This window comes from Tiliqua scincoides, chromosome 3 (genome assembly GCF_035046505.1).
Source record: "Tiliqua scincoides isolate rTilSci1 chromosome 3, rTilSci1.hap2, whole genome shotgun sequence".
Lineage (NCBI taxonomy): Eukaryota > Metazoa > Chordata > Lepidosauria > Squamata > Scincidae > Tiliqua > Tiliqua scincoides.
This window is the reverse complement of record NC_089823.1, coordinates 6842362-6863605: the sequence shown is the minus strand read 5'-3', so window position 1 is coordinate 6863605 and position 21244 is coordinate 6842362. Positions and strand designations below refer to the sequence as shown.

Sequence of the window (21244 nt, the reverse complement as noted above, 5' to 3'; positions counted from 1 at the left end):
CCTTATTTTCGAGTGGTCCATTTTATTTTCAGAGCGATCGTCACAGGATCACCCAAGTTTGCTATCAGAGGGAACAGGTAGAACCCCTAAGAACATTTTGCTGTGCCCCCTCCCTAAGGCACATGAAGCCCTTCCATTCCGTCTTCTCAGTCTGCAGCCCCCTTTTTCCTGCTCACTGTCTTCACTTCACTCTATAGATCAGCTATTTTCAACCAATGTGCCATGGCACATTGATGTGCCATGAAAGGTCTGCAAGTGTGCAGAGGGTGTTTGGAGCAAAGCCATTGAAAGCAGCTGAAAATATCTTCTGCATTTGTATTTCTAGGGCAACAGTCTGTAGTAATTGTCTGTTCCTCTTCTTCTGCTGCCTCTGCTAACCCAACCCTATCCAACTTTCCAGCACTGATGCAACTACAATGTAACCCCAAGTTAATGGAACAAATGTTCCCTTAGTTTGAAGAGGCTTCCATAACTCCCCCCCCCCCCGCCAGCTACAGGTTATGCCCCATTGGCATAGCTGCATTCGTGCTGGAAAGTTGGATAAAATTGGGCCCTCTGGCTGATAGTGACTGGCCCAAAGTCACCCAGGAAGCTTCTTGGCTGAGCAGGGATTTGAACCTGGATCGTCCACATTGAGAATCAAGTGGATCGATAAGTTCTGGACTCTGGATATACTGGATAGATGGTTTCTGTTTTTGTTGACAGCCAAACATTTACTGTCACGTCCTCAGTAAACAATTGACTAGAATAATTATTTTTAATGTGGGTTTTTTAAAAAATGTATATGTTGGCAACCTTCAGTCTCGAAAGACTCTGGTATCGCACTCTGAATGGTGGTTCTGGAGCAGCATCTAGAGTGGCTGAAAAGGCCGATTCGGGAGTGACAATCCCTTCCACACTGGGAGCAAGTGCAGTCTGTCCCTGGTCTGTCTCCCTGGCTATGGGCCTTCCTTCTGTGCCTCTTTGCCTCAGACTGTTGGCCAAGTGTCTCTTCAAACTGGGGAAGGCCATGCTGCACAGCCTGCCTCCAAGCGGGCCGCTCAGAGGCCGCTCAATGGGCTTGAGGTCCACTCCTAAGGCCTTCAGATCCCTCTTGCAGACGTCCTTGTATCGCAGCTGTGGTCTACCTGTAGGGCGCTTTCCTTGCACGATTTCTCCATAGAGTTTGCTTATTTATTTACTCTCCCCTTTGCCTCCATCTCTCAGTCAGTTCCTCCGCAAATGAATCCCTGGAAGCTGTCACAGTACCTGTCCATCAGTGTCACTTCACCAAGGCCCAGGGCAGGCTTGTCGGACCAATGCCAAGACTTTCAGTCCCCGCACTCAGCCTGACAGTGACTTGCTGATCCTCTGTTTGTTGACAGGTTTTTCTGCTGAGGCTTAGTTGCTTGTTTTGTCTCCCACCTTCCTTGTCATATGCCACATCCCTGCAAGAACTCATTTGCGCAGTATACACAGGTGGCACGCGAGTGTTTCTGGATGGCTGCTTCTTAAATTTTAACTTTTGTTGTTAACAATTTCCTTGATGTCTTTTAAGTTCTTATTTAGTACTTGGTGATGGGGGGAATCAAACTTTTGAGCACCATTGAGGGCTTATGAGTGCAACCATTTTTAAAAATTGTAATTATAATACTCTGATAATACAGTAGTGTTCACTCCTTTTCGAAGTGCATACACAATCCAGGACTGTCATAGTTGCCATCAGTCATTCTGGCAACTTGACAAAACTTGTTGTACCTGGGACTTGTGAGCCAGCTCTGCCCAAAGGCCACAACTGGAGATGGACCTGACTGCTGGTTGTGTTTATTGGTTTACTACCACTGAACTAAGTGGAGTTATAGGTTGCCTGGTTTTCTCCTTTAGAAGCATTCGTGTGTTTGTCCCATTTGTATCCAACTGTTCCTCCTAGGATTGGTGTACAGGAAGGTTATCAACAATCTCCTGATTTTAGAAATGGGCTATGTGGGATGAAAGGGAGGGCACCAGGTTGCAGGTCTCTTGTTGTCTGGAGTGCTCCCTGGGGCATTTGGTGGGCCGTTGTGAGATACAGAGGACTAGATGGGCTATGGCCTGATCCAGCAGGGCTCTTCTTATGTAATCCTGTAAAGTGGTCTAGACTGAGAGATTATTCCTCTCAGAAACATCCAGTGAATTACTGTGTCATGGCATGCAATTATAAGAATATCTGATGAGAGGGCAAAGCCAAGGCAGAGTTTGACTCTGTGGGATGGAACATTTTGGGGAGTCTGTTGGTGGGATTTGGTGGGTCAGGCTTTATTCAACCTAGTGCGCTTTATTCAACAAAATACCAAATGTGAAGGAAAAATACCAAATAGGTTAATTATATAATTGAAGGTAACCCTTTGGTTTCAGATCCTGGTGGGAATTCACACACAGGTCTTCCCAAGTCCAGCCCTCTATATTACACTCCATCAACTTCTAAGTATTGTGTGAGGATGACAGACCTGGAAAATATTTGCAGATGCCAGGGGCTGCTTCTGATGGTGGGAGAGGTCATTGTATCTCATTGGGCAGCTACCGCCCGCCTTAAGCTGGGCAGTTCCCAGCCAGTAAGCCCACAGCCAGGGAGACAGACCAGGGACAGACTGCACTTGCTCCCAATGTGGAAGGGATTGTCACTTCTGAATCAGCCTTTTCAGCCACACTAGACGCTGTGCCAGAACCACCATTCAGAGCACGATACCAGAGTCTTTTGAGACTGAAGGTTGCCAACTGTAAATATGGTATAAGAACAATTTGTTAACAACTAAATTGCAGGAACTTGCAACTCCCTGGTATGGGAAAACCAAGTTTGCAGCCGAGAGGTTGGGTTCCTTTGGGGGTCTTCTCTTTCAGTGGTTTCTGTTATTTCCTATATACTTTCTTAAAGAACTGATTGTATAAGCCATGCTGTAGAATACAGGGCGACTTCTTGGCTCTGAGCGGACAGTGAACCCAGTGGTGCCTTTGCTTGACACCGAATCTTCCACTTCTCCCAAGGGAACACAGAAACATTAACTTCATCTCCTCATGAATTATGCATCACTTGCTAATATGACAGCCTAAAATTACTGCATGCCTAAATTACCGTCCACTTCCTTGCAATTTAATAGTGAACTGTCATTCCCAAATATTAAGAAGCCCAAAAGGTCTATCTAAATTTAAAGAACCAGGACTCTGGTTTCGGAAAGACTAATGAAAAAACAGTGATTAAATAGTTAATTTCAGCGGAAAGAGGTCCCTGCCGCCTTGCATCAAATTTTCAAAATACCTTGAAAATGCAAACTCTTAAGAGGAAATATGTTAATAATTCAGGGGATTGCTGAGTCTTCAGCTACAAGAGATGCAGTTTTGCTAAACGTTCCATATTGGCAAGGCAAGGCTGATTGAAATATATATGCTCTTATTAACAGGAGAGATAATTTTATGTACATATATCGAGAGACCTTCTTGGGGAGAGCTAAGAGAGAGAGAGAGAGAGAGAGAGAATCTTTGCAATACCACTTAACTTGTTTGCAGCATAATTGTAATTGCATTTGGACCAAGGTCTTCTGAAGGAAATGGCTGACTAAATTAGCATTAACCAGGTTCCTGTGGGGCTCAGTGCATTGTGGGTAGTCTGTCTTGCCTCCAGAAAGGACAAGTTGACCCGAGAGAGGCCAGATGCTTACGAGGCATGGTGTTAATTGGTTTTCCCAAATGGGGCAAATTTCATCACTTTGGGAAATGAAATAAAGAGAGATTCATCAGGCAAAGTCTGGGATTTAACCTCTTCGTCATGTTTTTCCCCCTCCCATCCTATTTGGCTCAGGATAGCCAAGTTCAAATATGCCTGGTCTGCCCCAGCCTCTTTTTAGGTCCAGGTTCAGTAAATCCAGTTGATTAGTTTTGAATTGGCATCCCAGAGTCATACAAAAAAAATCCCTCTGAACTCTCATACAGAACTAGAGGGACTGGGTCATCCCAAGCCCAGCCTCCACCCAGCACCCCTTCCTCTTTCTCACACAGCACCACCAGCCACTTCATCTCAAGAAAGTGATTTGTCAAGAAGCATGGCTGCCCTGGTTTTCAGAGATCTTCCCTTCTCACCTGAAGCAGCTCTCAGTTCACGTAACATGAGAAGGATGCCCTCTTCCTCGCTGCACATACACCCTGTTTGGGGCAGCAGTGGAGAGTAAGGTAGAGAAAATGGAACACCCTCCCAACCCACCCCACCCCTTCCTCCATTCAGGGTATTCAGCATATCCTCCCAATTCTCACGTTCTGATTCTGAAGCTGCCGCTTCTTGAATCAGACCAGGATGCCCTCTGTTGTCTGCACTGACCGTCAACAGTTCTCCAAAATATTGCAGGGGGGGGGGGTTTCCTCACCGTACCCTCCAGGGACTGGACATAGGAACTTCTGCATATCAGACAGGCACAGTTTTTCCCTGGGCTGTGTCAATTCAATCCTGCAGGTTAGGATGTAGAATGGGGAGGTTTCCATATTTGCTTACCTATGAAAATAGACTCTTATCAAATACCAGCAATTCCAGGAGGTTACCCTCTCCATTGGGGCAGCATTTAAACAGGCAATGCCACCCCTCCCATAAACACACAGAGCTTGAAGTCATTCAGACCACAAAAAGCATTGTCCCTTGTCAGTGGAGGGCAAGTGGAAGGATGAAGTAGATCAATCAAAGTCAACATCTACCTGCTGTACCTGGCCAGCAAGCAACAGTTGGAACTAAAGCACTGAAACAGACAAGGCCAGAAATATCCCACCAAAATCTTGCTCCTAACACAGTGCAGGAAGTCCATGCAAGTTGAATCAGATGGCACTCCCCTAACGTGTCTGCAGAATCTCCATCTCTTTCAGCTTCTGTGTCTTTGTCTCCATGCAGCCACCCTTGTGTGATTCGGGGGCAGGTGATTACATCAGATGGGACTCCACTGGTTGGCGTGAACATCAGCTTCGTCAACAACCCTCTTTTTGGCTATACGGTCAGCAGGCAAGATGGCAGGTAAGTGGTCTCCTTCTGCCCTGGTGGAGTGGAACATGTAGCAGCTAGGCTGTGGACAGCAAATTCACTCTGCTCCCTTGTAGGCAAGAGTATGCAAGAATGTTCAGTGTGGATTCCTTACTGAACCCCTTAAACTTTTAACCATAAGTTAATCTTCCCAATTAAAGTGCTTTAAGCAAGAAAAATATGGACATTTCCCACATGACTCAGTGTATACTTAGGGCTGGTGTTGCAGTTACAGTTACAGTTTCCACAGGGTAGCAAGTTTCTATGATCTAGCCATCCTGTTGTGAGCCCCTAGTCTCCCCTGCCAGTAAGAATCTTTGATCTAGATCAGGGGTGTCCAAACATTTTGGCAGGAGGGCCACATCATCTTTCTGACACTGTGTCGGGGGCCGGGAAAAACAAAGAATTAATTTACATTTAAAATTTGAATAAATTTACATAAATGAATACACTAGAGATGGAACTTATATGAATGATTGAAGGTTTTGCAGTAGCTCAAGGCCTATAAAAGGCCTTGCACAAAGCAAGGCCGGCCTTTCCTTTGCTGCCACTGCTGCATCACAAACGTGAAACAGCAAGTAGTGGAGGGAGCCCTCGTCCCACGGCTCAGGTGAGAGGTCAAACAGTCATCCTCATGCTGAGAGCAGTTGCGTAGGGCCAGCACAGGGTCCAGCAATGTTCTGGAGGGCCAGAGGCTCATTGGGACCGGGGGCTCCCCATGGGCCGGATTGAGATCCTCTGAGGGCCGCAAGTGCCCCCCGGGCTGGGGTTTGGGCACGCCTGATCTAGATCCAAGATGGGGAAACCCCAATTTTATTATTCCTGTATTTAAAACTCTTGTGCTTTACCACTCTATGAAATTGTCCAAGTTGGCCAACCAATAAACAATAAGTGATACAGATGCCAAATCAAAAATCACTACAAAATTGACTAAAAACCAGTCAAAACAAATCTCAAAAATTAGTAGCAGTACGTATTTGAAATGACTCTTCCATTCCAAAATCCCGATTAATTACAACCCAATCCCACCCCACCCCCCCAGTCCATACCATGTAGCTGGGCCAGCAGAACATGTACTGCATGCTAGGGGGACAATGACACCAGGAGCAGCAACTGTTACCCTGCACATGCCCGATCTCGTCTGATCTCGGAAGCTAAGCAGGGTCAGGCCTGGTTAGTACTTGGATGGGAGACCACTTGGGAATACCAGGTGCTGTAGGCTTCTACCATAGTCTTTCGAGACTGAAGGTTGCCAACCAACCAACCAACCAATGACACCAGACAACCAGAGAGATGGAAGGAAAAATATATTTTACTTGCTTCCCAGTAGGCTACCTGATTGCCAGTTGGTCTCCTTGGGCCCACACCAGCTATTTTGCTGGCATAGGTCCAAGGAGAGGAAGAGGGCAGGTCTGGGGCAGGGAAAGGGGATATGGGGCAGCAAATGGACAGAATATGACTGACACATTGCAAAGCCTTTATTTGCGCAGTAACCTTTATTTAAAAGATTCATACACTGCCCCCCTCCCCAAGCAACAACAGGGCACCCAGGACCACCACTTACAGTCATAAATTAAAATATCATAAAAACAAATCACAATAAAAGTCAGCGTATAAAAATGCAACAAATAAAACATTGAGAAACACCCCTCCCCCTCCAAAAGAGACCCATTTGAACACACAGTTTATGCTGTGTGCATGGCATCAAAAGTTGTTGGCATCCTTCAGTCTCAGAAGACTATGGTGTCACGCTCTGAATGGTGGTTCTGGAACAGAGTGTCCTCTCCAGTGCGCGAAGCCTGGGTAAAGTAGGTATGGAGGATAGGCTGTTACCCATGCAGCAAATCCCCCCTCTCCACGTCGCTGAAATGGTCCAATGGAAAGGCAGAGGCCAATACAGTTGGTTCCAGCGGCGTCGCAGGAGTTGCCAGAACGTGACTGTGTTCAGCCACGAACTGCCTCAGGGAATCGTAAATGGCATCAGGGAATGGCATCAAAAAACTGGTATCAAAGCACTGGAAACACCAATGCACTAGGAGCAAAAATCAAAAACAAAGACCAGTTTTATGAAGACAGGAGCCTTGGTGGAATCCTAGCATCCTCGCAAGAAGCGCGAGTTCCCTGATTGCAATGGTAGGGAGAGTTTTGTATCAGGTTCCACAGATCGCTGCCTCAGCAGAGTGTTTCAGAGGATCAAGCAGTAAAACTGACTCCTCTCAACAATACAGTCTTGCCCTGAACCATTGATTAGGCAGTCCTGAAGAACATCCACTCCAGAACAATTTTCACAGAGGTCGGGGCACGAGCAGCCCATGTCAAAGAGACTGCTTTGATGCTTTTGACGGGAAGGAGTTTTGCCGGTGTTGATGTCGATTCCGCTGGTGGGGTTCTTCCTCTGTTCTTCTCTCCATCGCTGCCATCAAGGTAACTTCAAGGCAAAGGCAGGAGCTGATGAGCGGCTACGTCTCCCACAACACAATGTAGCCTCTGTGTTTTTGCAGCTGCTGGGCCGGCCTGACATGAGATCGATGCTTTTCCTTTTGTGTCAGGTTTCACGGCCAGTCCAAGAGGAAGTGGATTTTTTTCCCCAGCAGGTTCACAGGCCTCACCAAAGCTTATTAGAGTTCATTGCTCCTGGCAAATTTGCTCCCCAACAAGCAAAGCAGTGGCGTTTCCATAAATAAACTGCTGCTCATTTTCCAGCTGTTTGCTTCGTATATATTTTTTAAAAATTTTATTTAAAATTAAAAATACCTCAGCTTTTTCTGCCTTTCTCCCCATTTAATGCTCAGCTTCAGCCTGAGGCTACTTTTGAGGCTTTGCCAAATGCTAACTGACGGTTAAAAATGCTCTCATCAAGCTTAAATAGCATTGCTGGCAAGCAAGAAGTGTGAGGCTCTCACTGCTTTCAGAAAGCAACCCGCATCTGGAAATTTGCAGAATATATACATCACTTAAAGAAAAAAATAATAGAGATGTTTTGCTTTTGCTGCGTGGACAAAACAAAACTCCTGTCCGGAGTGCTTGTCCAGAGATGGCATGAGACAGAATTGAGATGGAGGACCTTAACATTCACAATTCCCCTGCCTGAAAAGTCTAGCTCCATTTGGAGGTAGGTCCAGCCACTTTCAGACCAGACCCAACTCAAAATGGAGTTCACCCTCTACCACCACCACTACTCAGCCCTCCCTGCCAGTCCCTCCTCACCACCCCTGGGTGAAAGGCCTTTCCTGGGGAAATGGGAGGGCATAACAAGCAGCGGAACAGGCTTACTGCAACACTGGTGAGATTAACAGGAAAAAACATGTGGAGTGTCATGAAGTGCAGGTAATGGAGCTAAAGGGCACAATCCAAACTGCGCCTTGAGCCGACGCAAGTCCCGTGTGCCAGCCCAGGAGGATCGCAAACGTGCCGTAAAGCACTTTTTCGCCTCCTTACCAGAAAGCCGGCTCAGCGCAAGGAGATGCGCCGACACATGGAGGCTGAATCCAGCTTCCGTGGCGGCTTCCCTGCTGAGTCTTGCATCAGCCCGACTGGGCTGACGCAAGAGGAAAAGGTAGGCGTGGGGGAGGCAGGAGGGAGGCATTCCTGGGTGATGGGCGGCCCCGGGGCAGGTGGGTGGGGAGCGGAAGGCGGGTCTGGGATCCGGCGGTTATGCTGGATCCCAACCCCCGTTCCTGGGGAGGAGTGGCTTCAAGCCTCCAGAGGTGGCGCAAGTCCAAGGAGACCCATGGGGCCAGCGGCCCTTGCGCAGGAGGAAAGGGAAAAGTTTCCCCTTGCCTCTGGCTGAGCCGCTTCTGGCCACTATCCTGCACTGAATACAACGCAGGATAGGATTGCGCCCAAAGTCACTTTAATTACTTTCAGTCTCTTTATTCTTTGCATGTGTCTCTTGGTCACACCTGTTGGAAAGATTTCCAGATTCTTTTCACTGACGCAATGCCAAACAGTCACAGACCTTTTAAAAGGGTTTGGAGGCTTTATTTTTACAATAGTAAGTGAATTACACAAGCCAATTGATTCGGTTTGAATACAAATGTTCACTCTAGTTTCCCATCCTGTTTCTCAAAGAACCACACCCAGAAAACCACTTTAAATAAAGTGACATAAACAAGTTGCCCATGTGACACTGTATGTCATTTCCACCTCCTTGTTGGGCCTATTACGACAGGTTTGGTGCATGGTCCCGGCTCTCATTAGGTGGTCCCAAAATATTCCTGGCCCACAACTTTAGTTATACAAGATCCTGGAATTTTCCCTTTGGGAAAGTTATGATCTACATGTTCTGCCAATCATGATCTCTTTAGGTCACTTTGACATAACGACCCTCCTATCCTGTTTTTGAGGGGAACAACAGTCATTCTCTTGGCTTCAATTTCAGTTATTTTTCTCAAACTAGAGAAGATAATTTAACCATTTCTCCCTATCACACTCCAGCCAATTCTTGAATTATATTTCTTGGTCACACTCTAGCATAGGGTCTCCAAACGTTTCAGTATGAAGGCCATCTAGTATATTTTACAAATTTTCACGGGCCAAAAAAAAAAAAAAAAAAAAAAGCAGTTTTATATATGAATGAATGAAATTTAAATGAATGAATAAATTTTCCTTAGATCATTTTTTGTAATTGGCATGATATGATTCAGAACAAAAGAGATATGTGACAATTACAAAGAATCAAGGCCGTGCTTAAGCTGAGAAATGATATGTAATGAGTACAAATGTCAGACATTAACAAATGCTCTGACAAAAAAAACACAAGTTGCTGCGGTCTGGATAAAATATTGTGGCAGGCTGGATGTCACCCTGAGCCATAGTTTGGAAACCCCTGCTCTAGCATGACCAAGCGAGATGTGGCTATCAGATCATATTATATTACATTATAATTAAATACAGAATATTTTTATCCTACCTTTTCTCATACAGAGAGATCTTACTTGGTCCACTCTTCCATTGAGCCTCAAACCAACCCTTTAGACTGGTTAGACTGATGGTGGATGACCATATAGTGAAATAACAAGCAAAACAAACTTGTTCCTAAAGTATAACAAGTCTTCTTGAGTCATATATTCTCATAATGTACAGAATTAAACGCATAAAGAAAATATAATACTGGGGTAGGTAAATTAGATAATAAGCAATAGTACTGCTTTTATATAGCAAGTTACTCCCCAAAGACCCATACAGAGATCTCATTAGCCAGTGTGTATGAGCATTTCAAAAAATAAATATGGTATTGAGTCTCTCAGATCATGTGTATGATAACTTTGTGGCATCTGTATAGTTAAGAAATCATAACCACCTTTCCAAAAGGCAGTTAGCAAGCTTTTGGAATAAAGCTCCCTTAAGTTGAGGGGAGATCTTGTTCATAGTTAGCATTTCCCAGATCTTGTCAAACCATGCACAAATTGATTGAATTCTAGCCTGCTTCCAACTTCTTGTAATTACGGATTTGGCAGCACTTGGCAATAAAGAAATTACCCTTCCACTTAAGGTTGGAAATGGTTTCTTGTCCAACTTCCAAGCAGAATTGTAAAGAGCCCAAAAGGATACTTGGATGTCAATTTGTTCAGCCTCTTTCTTCCTAAGAGTATACTGTGTTTCTGTCAACAGCTTTGATCTTGTCACCAACGGTGGAGTCTCCATCATCTTGCATTTTGAACGGGCCCCCTTCATTACCCAAGAACACACCCTCTGGCTGCCTTGGGATCGCTTCTTTGTTATGGAAACCATAGTCATGAGGCATGAAGAGAATGACATCCCAAGCTGTGACCTCAGCAACTTTGCCAGACCCAATCCCGTGGTCTCACCATCGCCTCTGACGGCATTTGCAAGCTCCTGCTCAGAGAGAGGCCCCATCGTTCCAGAAATCCAGGTGTGAACTGGACTGTGGAAACAAAGGGAAATTGTTGGGTGGCAGTCTCTCCTGCTTCTGCTTTTAAAATGCAGATCAACCCGGGTTGAGCAGAGGACTGATGAGGTATGGGGGACAGCTAGTTAAGCCATCTTTGTCCCACAAAATCATATCCGCAATGCGCTCTTTCTCTCCAGTTAGAATATAAACTGGAACATGTACCTTTTCTCCAGCAGAAAGGCAATTGGGGAGAATTCTGAGTAGACCAGTGACTGATAAGGAAAAGGTTAAGCCTCTTCCACTCTGTTACTTTACTTACAGCCCAATCCTAAGATTCCCAGTGCCCGGAACAGTGGTGCCAAAATGGAAGCTGCTGGAGATCTCCATGGGGGAGGGAGACTTTCATCCCCTTCCCCCAAGTAAGGGCTCAGCTCCCCCATTGGGCTTCTCATATCTGCACCGGCTATTTTGCCAGCCCAGGCTTGAGAACCTCTGTGTCAGGCTTTTCAGCGTGACACGGAGGATAGAATCTAGTGGGAGAGGACTCTGCTGGTCTCAACCTCTTGCTGCCCTGCCCCCTGTTCCACCCTCCCTCACCCCAGAACGCCTCCTCCTTCCTCAAAAGGCCATTCCACCACCTGGCGCTCTTACCTTCCTCTGGCGGCCGTTCGGTATCCTCCACTAGGCACTGTGCCCAACACCAACTGGTGCTGGCCCAGTGCCAGCACTCTCTCATCTCACTGTGCCATAAACGTGGGATGTTTACGACACCTAGTGCCAGTGCTGGAGCTCAGCGCCGGCACTATGTGCCTTTAAGATTGAGCCCTTAGCCTGAAGTCACCCATGGCTGCTTTGCATCGAAACGAGCACTAAGGAAAACAATCATGGACCTATACAGAACACGCAGTTTAGCTCCTCCATTCATGCATTACTGGAGTTGAAAATGAAGTCAATCGGCTGGAGATCCCTCTGGAGCAGGGGTGTCCAAACATTTTGGCAGGAGGGCCACATCATCTCACAGGGGCCAGGGGAAAAAAGAATTAATTTACATTTAAAATTTGAATAAATTTACATAAATGAATTTATTAGGGATGGAACTTATATGAATGAATGATGGTCTTGCAGTAGCTCAAGTTCTATAAAAGCTACTGCTTTGTGCAAGGCCAACCTTTCCTTTGCTGCCACTGCTGCATCACACACGTGAAACAGCAAGTAGTGGAGGAAGCCCTCATCCCACAGCTCAGGTGAAAGGTTGAACAGTCATCTTCACGCTGAGAGCAGTTCTTTTGGGCTGGCACGGGCTCCAGCAAGTCTCCGGAGGGCCAGAGGCTCATTGGAGACTGGGGGCTCCCTGCGGGCCTGATTGGGAGCCCCCAAGGGCCGCATGTGGGCCCCGGGCCGGGGTTTGGGCACCCCTGCTCTGGAGGGATTGCATAGTGGAGGTTGAAGATGGGAATGGGAAGTTTGTCAGGCAGGTAGCAGGAACAGGATTAGCCAGAAGGCAAAGCTAGATGAGTGGGAAAGCTGGATGGAGGGTGCAGGAAGCTGCAGTGTTTTCTATTACTCAGGAAGGAGATTCTGTTACACAGAACTTGGCCTTTCTCTTTTTGTACATGCGCTCATGCACACACCCGCATACAAGCCTGCCATTCCTTCATACCTTTCCCTCTGGCCCTTAACTAATTTGCATAGACATTTGCATACTTTTAATATTTAAAGCTTGCTGCTCACATTGCCATTATTTGTTTCCGTTCATATCTGATAGACTGACAGGGAAATGCTGGTGAACAGCAGTACCCAGCAGAGAAAATCTGCAATTGTCTCTGCTGGAGAAAAAGCCCTTCGCTCCCAGAGCTCCGTTATTTCCAGTTCGACAGCAGAGAAACATGGAAAAGGAAAGGACACAAATTTATTGCTCGAGGCCTTGCAGCATGTGGGAGGAAGCGAAGTAGGCGAAAAGAATCCCGAGAAACCGTCTCTTGCTTCCATTTTCCTGCCTCTCATTCATGCTTAGCTCCCACTGGTTGAAAAGTAGAGATATCCCAACTTTGGGATACCCTTGAGGAGGCTTCAGGGCTGAATGCTCAAAACCTGAGCTCCTTTCCACCCAAAATGTCCCATCTCAGGTCAGGTCAAGCCCCCTTTGAATAGTCTCCATTTGGAATGGGGCTTGCACTCAAGAATGGAGCTTCCACTCAATTTGGAATGGGGCTTGCACTACAGTTACACAGAATTCACTAGCAGCCCCAAATCATCTTCGCTGGGGGAAAGCAGGTGGTATATAAGGCTCCCCTCCAGATAGCAGAGGCCCTGCATGGTCTCTTCCTGTCTGTAAATGATGCTCTGTGCCTCATGTCCTGCTGGGGTTCATGGGGCTTGACTTCAAGCACATCATTTTCAACCACAGAGAGGCCTTGGAGGACCTCTCTCAGATGGAAGGGGGGCCTCTTCCACCTTTTACTCCCTCTCCTTTCTCCAAGACGCAGCTTGTTTTCCTTGGGAAGGGGGTCGCTAAGGAAAGGGGAGCAGGGAAACAACAGTAGTGGGATTTTCTGAGTGTTTGTATTGAAAGGTTGAAAAAACCCTCAAGCCTTTGTGAGTGTTGAGCTGAAACAACTGAAATAATAATTCTGAGGGCGAGTCAGAACATATCTAGTTGAAAGACAACACAGTGGTGATTGTCTGGACTGGTGGGGATTGGCATCCTCAAAAAGGATGGGTTTCCTGTATCACATTGTCCTCCTCCTGTGGAGCCCCTCTGTTTGGAGTTCCTGGATGGTCCTTCTCAGATTGCATATGCAATTTGCATATACCAATTAGGTCCAGCACACTTTCTCGGTCTTACAACAGTCAGAGTCCAACATTCTACTCCCAAATGTCATGAACGGTGTCTCCTCATTTTTAGCAATGCCGTTCAAATTCCCCCCCCCTTCTCTCTGTGACTTTATGTAGCTGGTGGATGGGCCCCCAGCCCCTCCCATCTCCGATTCACATTTTCTGCCCTAAAAAAACCTCAAATTGTATGCCAAGAATAGATGAATTCTGCCCACCACATCAATAATGCAAGTACCAAAATGTTCATGTTATTCACATTTCACAATGATGCGGGACAAGGAGTTATTGGAAGCCCCCATATTTTCAAAACTGCAGTCATGAGGTCTAGAAACCTCATGACTTACTTTGTTAAATGCAAGCCGAGGTTCTCAAGTGGCCTCATTTAGTGCTTGGTGACAGATTCCACATTTGCATTGTACAACTGCACAGTTCTTTGGAGAAGCCATTACAGTGGAAACGATATAAAATACATATCGGATCTCAGTGTAGCTGCACCCTGTGAGTTCAGAAATGCTGCCATTTTTAGGCTTTATTCCCTGTTTCTTCACCATTTTGCGCCAAATTATTTCGAAAGCCTTCCGCCGCACTTGTTCCTCCCATGATTGACCTTCCCTACGAAACAGCAGTCAGTCAATAAAGACAGACCACTGTGGAGGGAAGTAATAATTTCCTAACACAGTATTGGACAAGAGGTTGCAAACAACACTTCTTCAGTAGTTATTTTTGCCCGATTCTTTCCCATGTGAGCTGACTGCGAAGACAGATTGCATTAAAGGACTACTCCGCTCGGCTTGTAACTGGCTACGTCAGATCCCAGCATGCCTGGTAGCTAAGCTTGTAAAATACTTTTTGGGTTTTCTAACAATTCTTGCCTTTTGCTTTTCCCCAGTTCTGTCGTTTCTCACCCGTGTACATGTCAGGCTATGTAAATTGAAAAGTCTACATTAGGAAAAAGTAAATATGTATGAGAAGAGAAGAGCAGGGCCTTAACTTTCCTGCCCTATCTGTTTGTCAGGAGATGCTGAGGCTTGTGTCTTGCAAATGATCCCTTTCAGGAAATATTTGAAGTCTCTGGTAATTGCTCAAAGCAACCTCTTTTATTATTTTGTAATTAAAATGTAGCTGGGAACGGATGTGTAACAATCCCTTTTAATTAAAAGTAGAGCAGTCACCCAACTGAAGAAAGCTTTCCAATTAAATATATGTTTTAGGGTGCAAACCAACTTTCCAGTCCTGGCATAGCTGTGCCAGGAGGGCATGTGCTGCAGCCTGCAGTTGGGGGGCAGTCATGGAGGCCTCCTCAAGGTAGGGCAATGTTTGTTCCCTTACCTCGGAGTTGCATTGCCCTTATGTCAGCGCTGGAAAATTGGTTAGATTTGTGGCTTTAGTGCGCAATCCTAACCCCTTATGTCAGGGCTTTCAGGCACTGGCATAGTGGTGCCAATGGGACGTGTGCTGCGTCCTGTGGTGCCAATGGGACGTGTGCTGCGTCAGGCACTCACGGAGGTCTCCTCAAAGTAAGGGAATGTTTGTTCCCTTACCTCGGAGCTGTATTGCCCTTATGTCAGTGCTGGAAAGCACTGACATAAGGGGTTAGGATTGCGCCCTTAGTCGATTAATTGATTGGTTTATTGATTTAATCTGCATTATTTTAAAAAATTTAAAATCTCCATTAGTTTGCATATTAGAAAAAGCAATCATTCTAAAACAATAAGCAGCCTTATTTTGTTTTTTTAGATGGCAGGTCCATATATTGCGGCATCTTGGAAAAGGTGTTCCCCGTTCTCTCTCACACAGGAAGGGATGCCTCATTTAAAGTGGCTCTGGTCATTTGCCGTTGACCATTTTTTAAAATGTCAGGTGCACCTTTTGGTTAAGCACTTCTAACCGGGAAAGCTCAATGCTGAGCAGCTGCAAAAACAACCTTATAACGAGGAAAGCTTGGGCAGCCACCTCCAGTTGCAGCTGCTGCCCACCTACCACCCCCGCTACCCTCTGCCTCACCCCTCCCTTTGCCACCACATACCTTGGCAGCAGCAAACACACACACACACACACACACACACACACACACACACACACACACACACACACACATGCACAAAATTCACTAGCCTTGTGTGCTGTATTTGAGAAGAAGAGGGGAATGGAACAGAAGAGAAAGTATGGAAGGGAGAAGATGTTGGCTAGAGTCTTCCCTTTTCCCCATCGTATATAGCACACGTAGAGAACTGCTCTTCCTGCTCTATCACCCAGCCAAGAGGCGGCAGGGGGCAGGATGCATTTGGTATCCTACCCCAGGCGCTCAGAGGCCTTGGGCCATCCCTGAACATCAGCAATAGAACTATCTCCATTTAGTAGATTTGCAAGGGCTGCAGTACCTCTCAACCAGGTGAGTAAGCTCTGTTTCAAGTAAGAGTGCTTTTCAACCTCTTCATAAATGACCTGGAGACAGGGTTGAGCAGTGAAGTGGCTAAGTTTGCAGACGACACCAAACTTTTCCGAGTGGTAAAGACCAGAAGTGATTGTGAGGAGCTCCAGAAGGATCTCTCCAGACTGGCAGAATGGGCAGCAAAATGGCAGATGCGCTTCAATGTCAGTAAGTGTAAAGTCATGCACATTGGGGCAAAAAATCAAAACTTTAGATATAGGCTGATGGGTTCTGAGCTGTCTGTGACAGATCAGGAGAGAGATCTTGGGGTGGTGGTGGACAGGTCGATGAAAGTGTCGACCCAATGTGCGGCGGCAGTGAAGAAGGCCAATTCTATGCTTGGGATCATTAGGAAGGGTATTGAGAACAAAACGGCTAATATTATAATGCCGTTGTACAAATCGATGGTAAGGCCACACCTGGAGTATTGTGTCCAGTTCTGGTCGCCGCATCTCAAAAAAGACATAGTGGAAATGGAAAAGGTGCAAAAGAGAGCGACTAAGCTGATTACGGGGCTGGGGCACCTTCCTTATGAGGAAAGGCTACGGCGTTTGGGCCTCTTCAGCCTAGAAAAGAGACGCTTGAGGGGGGACATGATTGAGACATACAAAATTATGCAGGGGATGGACAGAGTGGATAGGGAGATGCTCTTTACACTCTCACATAATACCAGAACCAGGGGACATCCACTAAAATTGAGTGTTGGGCGGGTTAGGACAGACAAAAGAAAATATTTCTTTACTCAGCGCGTGGTCGGTCTGTGGAACTCCTTGCCACAGGATGTGGTGCTGTCGTCTAGCCTAGACGCCTTTAAAAGGGGATTGGACGAGTTTCTGGAGGAAAAATCCATTATGGGGTACAAGCCATGATGTGTATGCGCAACCTCCTGATTTTAGGAATGGGTTAAGTCAGAATGCCAGATGTAGGGGAGAGCACCAGGACGAGGTCTCTTGTTATCTGGTGTGCTCCCTGGGGCATTTGGTGGGCCGCTGTGAGATACAGGAAGCTGGACTAGATGGGCCTATGGCCTGATCCAGTGGGGCTGTTCTTATGTTCTTAAGAGGCTGCAATCCTCCCAGCCAGCCATTCTGTTTGTGAGTAAGCAACCCATCGTTTATTACTGTACCACTACTGCCCTTAACATTGTGAACGCTGCATCTACAAGAGCAACAGTGACAGAATCTTTCAAGACAAATAAATAGCTTTCCCCTCCCTTGGAAGATGTTCCTTGGGTTCCAAGGACCATTGTATAAATCCTGCATATATTTTAAATTATCGGTGTCTAATATGCAGATGAACAAAAACAGAATTTTGTCCGTGCCGTTATTAGAAAAGGCATTTCATAAATTTCACAGCTGCTCACATTCCTTAACCTGGCGTGTGATTTAATACTTCCTCCCTGACGTGCTGTTGTGGTTGGGTCTTTCTTTCCAGGCCTTGCAGGAAGAGATCAGCGTTTCAGGCAGTAAAATCAAGTTGAGTTACCTGAGCAGTCGTACCTCTGGCTACAAATCGGTCCTAAGGATCAGCTTGACCCATCCCACCATACCATTCAACCTCATGAAAGTCCACCTCATGGTTGCCGTCGAGGGGCGCCTCTTCCGAAAGTGGTTTGCTGCTGCTCCAGATCTTTCCTATTATTTCATATGGGACAAGACAGACGTCTACAGCCAGAAGGTCTATGGGTTATCGGAAGCCTTTGGTAAGATACTATGTCTAGAAGCATTAACAGCTTAGCTCAGCGGTTCTCAAACTCTGGGAGAGCTTGAGCCACAGTAAGTCCTTGCGGGGGCGGAGGGGAGGCAGCGATGTGATCCCCAGTATCACATCGCTAAGGGGGCTGCAGGGACTGGCGTTTACTTACCAGTCCCTGCTGCAGCCTCCTGGGGGTGCGGGGAGCCCTGTGCGACTGTCCGCGGGGCTTCCCAAAGCTTAGAAAGTGAAAGCGGAGTGATCGCGCCCCAGCTCTGCAAAACCGGAAATGGAGCCCGATCGCTCCACTTTCACTTTCTAAGCTTCATGGAGTCCTGCAGAGGGTCGCGCAGGGCTTCCTGCACCCCTAGGAGGCTGCTGTAGGGACTGGTAAGTAAATGCCTGTCCCTGCATCTCCCTTAGCAATGCAGTCCTGGGGTCGCTGCCTTCGGCCTGGACACCTTTAAAAGGGGATTGGACAAGTTTCTGGAGGAAAAATCCATTACAGGGTACAAGCCATGATGTGTATGCGCAACCTCCTGATTTTAGAAATGGGCTATGTCAGATGCAAGGGAGGGCACCAGGATGAGGTCTCTTGTTTTCTGGTGTGCTCCCTGGGGCATTTGGTGGGCCGCTGTGAGATACAGGAAGCTGGACTAAATGGGCCTGTGGCCTGATCCAGTGGGGCTGTTCTTAGGTTCTTAACTACAATTCCCAGGAAGCCTTGCAGGTCTCTTGTTATCCGGTGTGCTCCCTGGGGCATTTGGTGGGCCGCTGTGAGATGCAGGAAGCTGGACTAGATGGGCCTATGGCCTGATCCAGTGGGGCTGTTCTTAGGTTCTTAACTACAATTCCCAGGAAGCCTTGCAGGTCTCTTGTTATCTGGTGTGCTCCCTGGGGCATTTCGTGGGCCACTGTGAGATACAGGAAGCTGGACTAGATGGGCCTATGGCCTGATCCAGTGGGGCTGTTCTTACGTTCTTAAGCAGCAGATTTTTCTCCAAAGGTGGCACCATTTTTAATTTATCCTGTTCGCTGTAATTGCGCCCATCCTCTGGGAATAGGTAAAGGTGGAGAGAGGGCAGATGCTATCCTTCCACTCCTATTTTATTTTCCCCACTGAACAGGCTCCTCCTTCAGCACAGCTGCAAAGCACACATATCGAGGTTCCCCCTCCCAAAGCTGAAAGGGGAGCATAAAGAGAACCTGATTGGACTGAGCAGTGGGCACTTGCACCGCGGAGTGACCAGCACAAGGAAATTTCTCAGGGTTTCTTGGATCCTGGTGTCACCCCTGTACACAAGATTTAACTCCTGTAGACTTGGAGGAAAAATCTGGAACCTGAAGAATGGGAACTCCACACTTTAAAAAAGCGTTAAGACAGTCTCAAAGACAAAAACAGGAGCAAATCTCTACCAGGGAACAGGCCTAGTGAACTGAATTTTTTCCGGTCATTGATAGATGCATCATGAACAGAGTAAGAGGTGTTGCTAGACCTGCCCTTTCCAACACTGGTTCTTCCCTCTGTTGTCATAAACAGAAATAAGCTGCTTAGCCCTGATAACCAGGTAAAGACCATTGTCCAGCTCACTGCTCGCCTGTCAACTGCATCATGTCACTCTGAGAGGTTCCTGCGGACTGTCCTAGTGTGGTTTGAGCACATCAACTTTTTTTTCTGAGCTTCTCTGTTTTGATCTTCCTTGTTCTGTTTTGGTTCAGTGGACTTCTTTGGCCACTGAAGTTGCATCAAGAATCAAATGCAAACTGAAAGGCTTTGAGTGTTCCAATATTAACAGTGGTTCTCAAACTTTTTAGCCCAGGACCCACTTTTTAGAGTGACAATCTGTCAGGACCCACCAGAAGTGATGTCATTAACCTGGAAGTGATGTCATGGCCAGAAGTGACATCATCAAGCTGAAAATTTTTTACCAATCCTAGATTGCAATCCTATCCGCACTTACCTAGGAGTAAGCCCCATTAATTGTCATTGTTAAAAGCATATACATTGTAGCCTGTTAAAAGTACAGATCTCTCCAAATGCAATCACGTACCATGTTGGCATCAAGCCTAATATACTAAAAATAAAATGTTGAAATGAATGAGGACCCACCTGAAACTGGTTCACGACCCACCTAGTGGGTCCTGACCTACAGTTCGAGAAACAGTGGTCTAATAAAAATGTCCCTAACCCAGCAATTTTTAAAATAATTAGCACATTTGTCCTACAGCTATTACTTCGTTAACCTTTTTGTTTTTAATGCAGTAGCCTTTAAGGAAGGAGCTTCTGTGTGAGTGTGATGGTGTTTTATATATGAATTGGTTCTAGCTGGCGCAAGTGCCCTTCTGAATGCCCCAGCTGCCCATTTATAAGTCTCTGCTATATGCTGAGTGTGTAGTTCTAAGGTGATTAAGCTACGTCTCTCTCTCTCTCTCTCTCCTCCCTCCCAGTTTCAGTGGGCTATGAATATGAATCATGCCCTGACTTGATCCTGTGGGAGAAAAGGACTGCGGTGCTTCAAGGTTATGAAATGGATGCTTCCAAACTCGGAGGGTGGTCTTTGGACAAGCACCACGCCCTCAACATCCAGAGCGGTATGTTGACTTTTCCCATCTTTCCCACCTATCATAATAAAATGGCATGGTACTGACACACTTGCACAAAGCACAGTTGCTTTTTGCCATTAATAATTCAGTCAAAATGGGAGGGAAATACACCCCCCCACACACACACATATATGGCTAACAAATTATTTATTGTAACCTACATAGTGTGCCAGCTTCTTTGTGGGCATGCATGAAGCCAGGGGAAAAAATCAGCTGCTGCAAATCATTGACCAGCTTTTCTTTCCAACCGAGTTTTCTCTTACTTCTGCCATCTCTAAAGAAAGCACTTGAATTCCTCGTGGAGGGTAGATCTACACCTGGCTGTTAGCCATGCTGTGTAAAATGGGATTGCCATATTCAGAAGCAGAATGGGTTTTATTTAGTTTAGTTTAAAATGTTTTTTTTTAAAAAAAAAAAATAACGTTACAAATAGTAACCAAAGCATGTGATGGACTCAGTGGCATAGCTAGAGGGGGTGCAAAGCACTAAGTTTTCAGGGAGCCTCACCACAGCGTACAAAGGGCCTCTCCCCTTCAGCGCCATTCCAGGCAGTGGGAGCACAACGGAAACGTACGCCTCTGTTTTGCTCTCACAGCCTGGAATGGCTCTGAAGGAGAAAGGCCCCTTGCATGCTGCAGTGAGGCTTCCTGAAAAACTTAGTGCTTTGCACCCCTTCTAGCTATGCCACTGCATGGACTAAGGGCCCAATCCTATCCAGTTTTCCAGTGCCGGTGCAGCCATGCCAATGGGGCGTGCACTGCATCCTGTGTTTGGGAGGCAGTCACAGAGGCCTCCTTGAGTTAAGAGAACATTTGTCCCC

The 21244-nt window shown here is 46.5% G+C and overlaps 1 protein-coding gene and 1 pseudogene across 3 annotated transcripts in view; both read left to right on the top strand.

Annotated features, from left to right (window-relative positions):
* TENM4 (teneurin transmembrane protein 4) overlaps window positions 1-21244 on the top strand; it is a 367138-nt gene that overhangs the window by 287453 nt on the left and 58441 nt on the right. For all 3 annotated transcript variants that reach the window (XM_066622507.1, XM_066622506.1, XM_066622505.1), the window contains 4 exons: window positions 4883-5002; window positions 10622-10883; window positions 17563-17830; window positions 20269-20412. In XM_066622507.1, coding sequence (XP_066478604.1) covers window positions 4883-5002; window positions 10622-10883; window positions 17563-17830; window positions 20269-20412 — 794 coding nt within the window. The remainder of the gene's footprint in view (window positions 1-4882; window positions 5003-10621; window positions 10884-17562; window positions 17831-20268; window positions 20413-21244) is intronic.
* Window positions 6114-6230, top strand: LOC136646881 (5S ribosomal RNA; annotated as a pseudogene).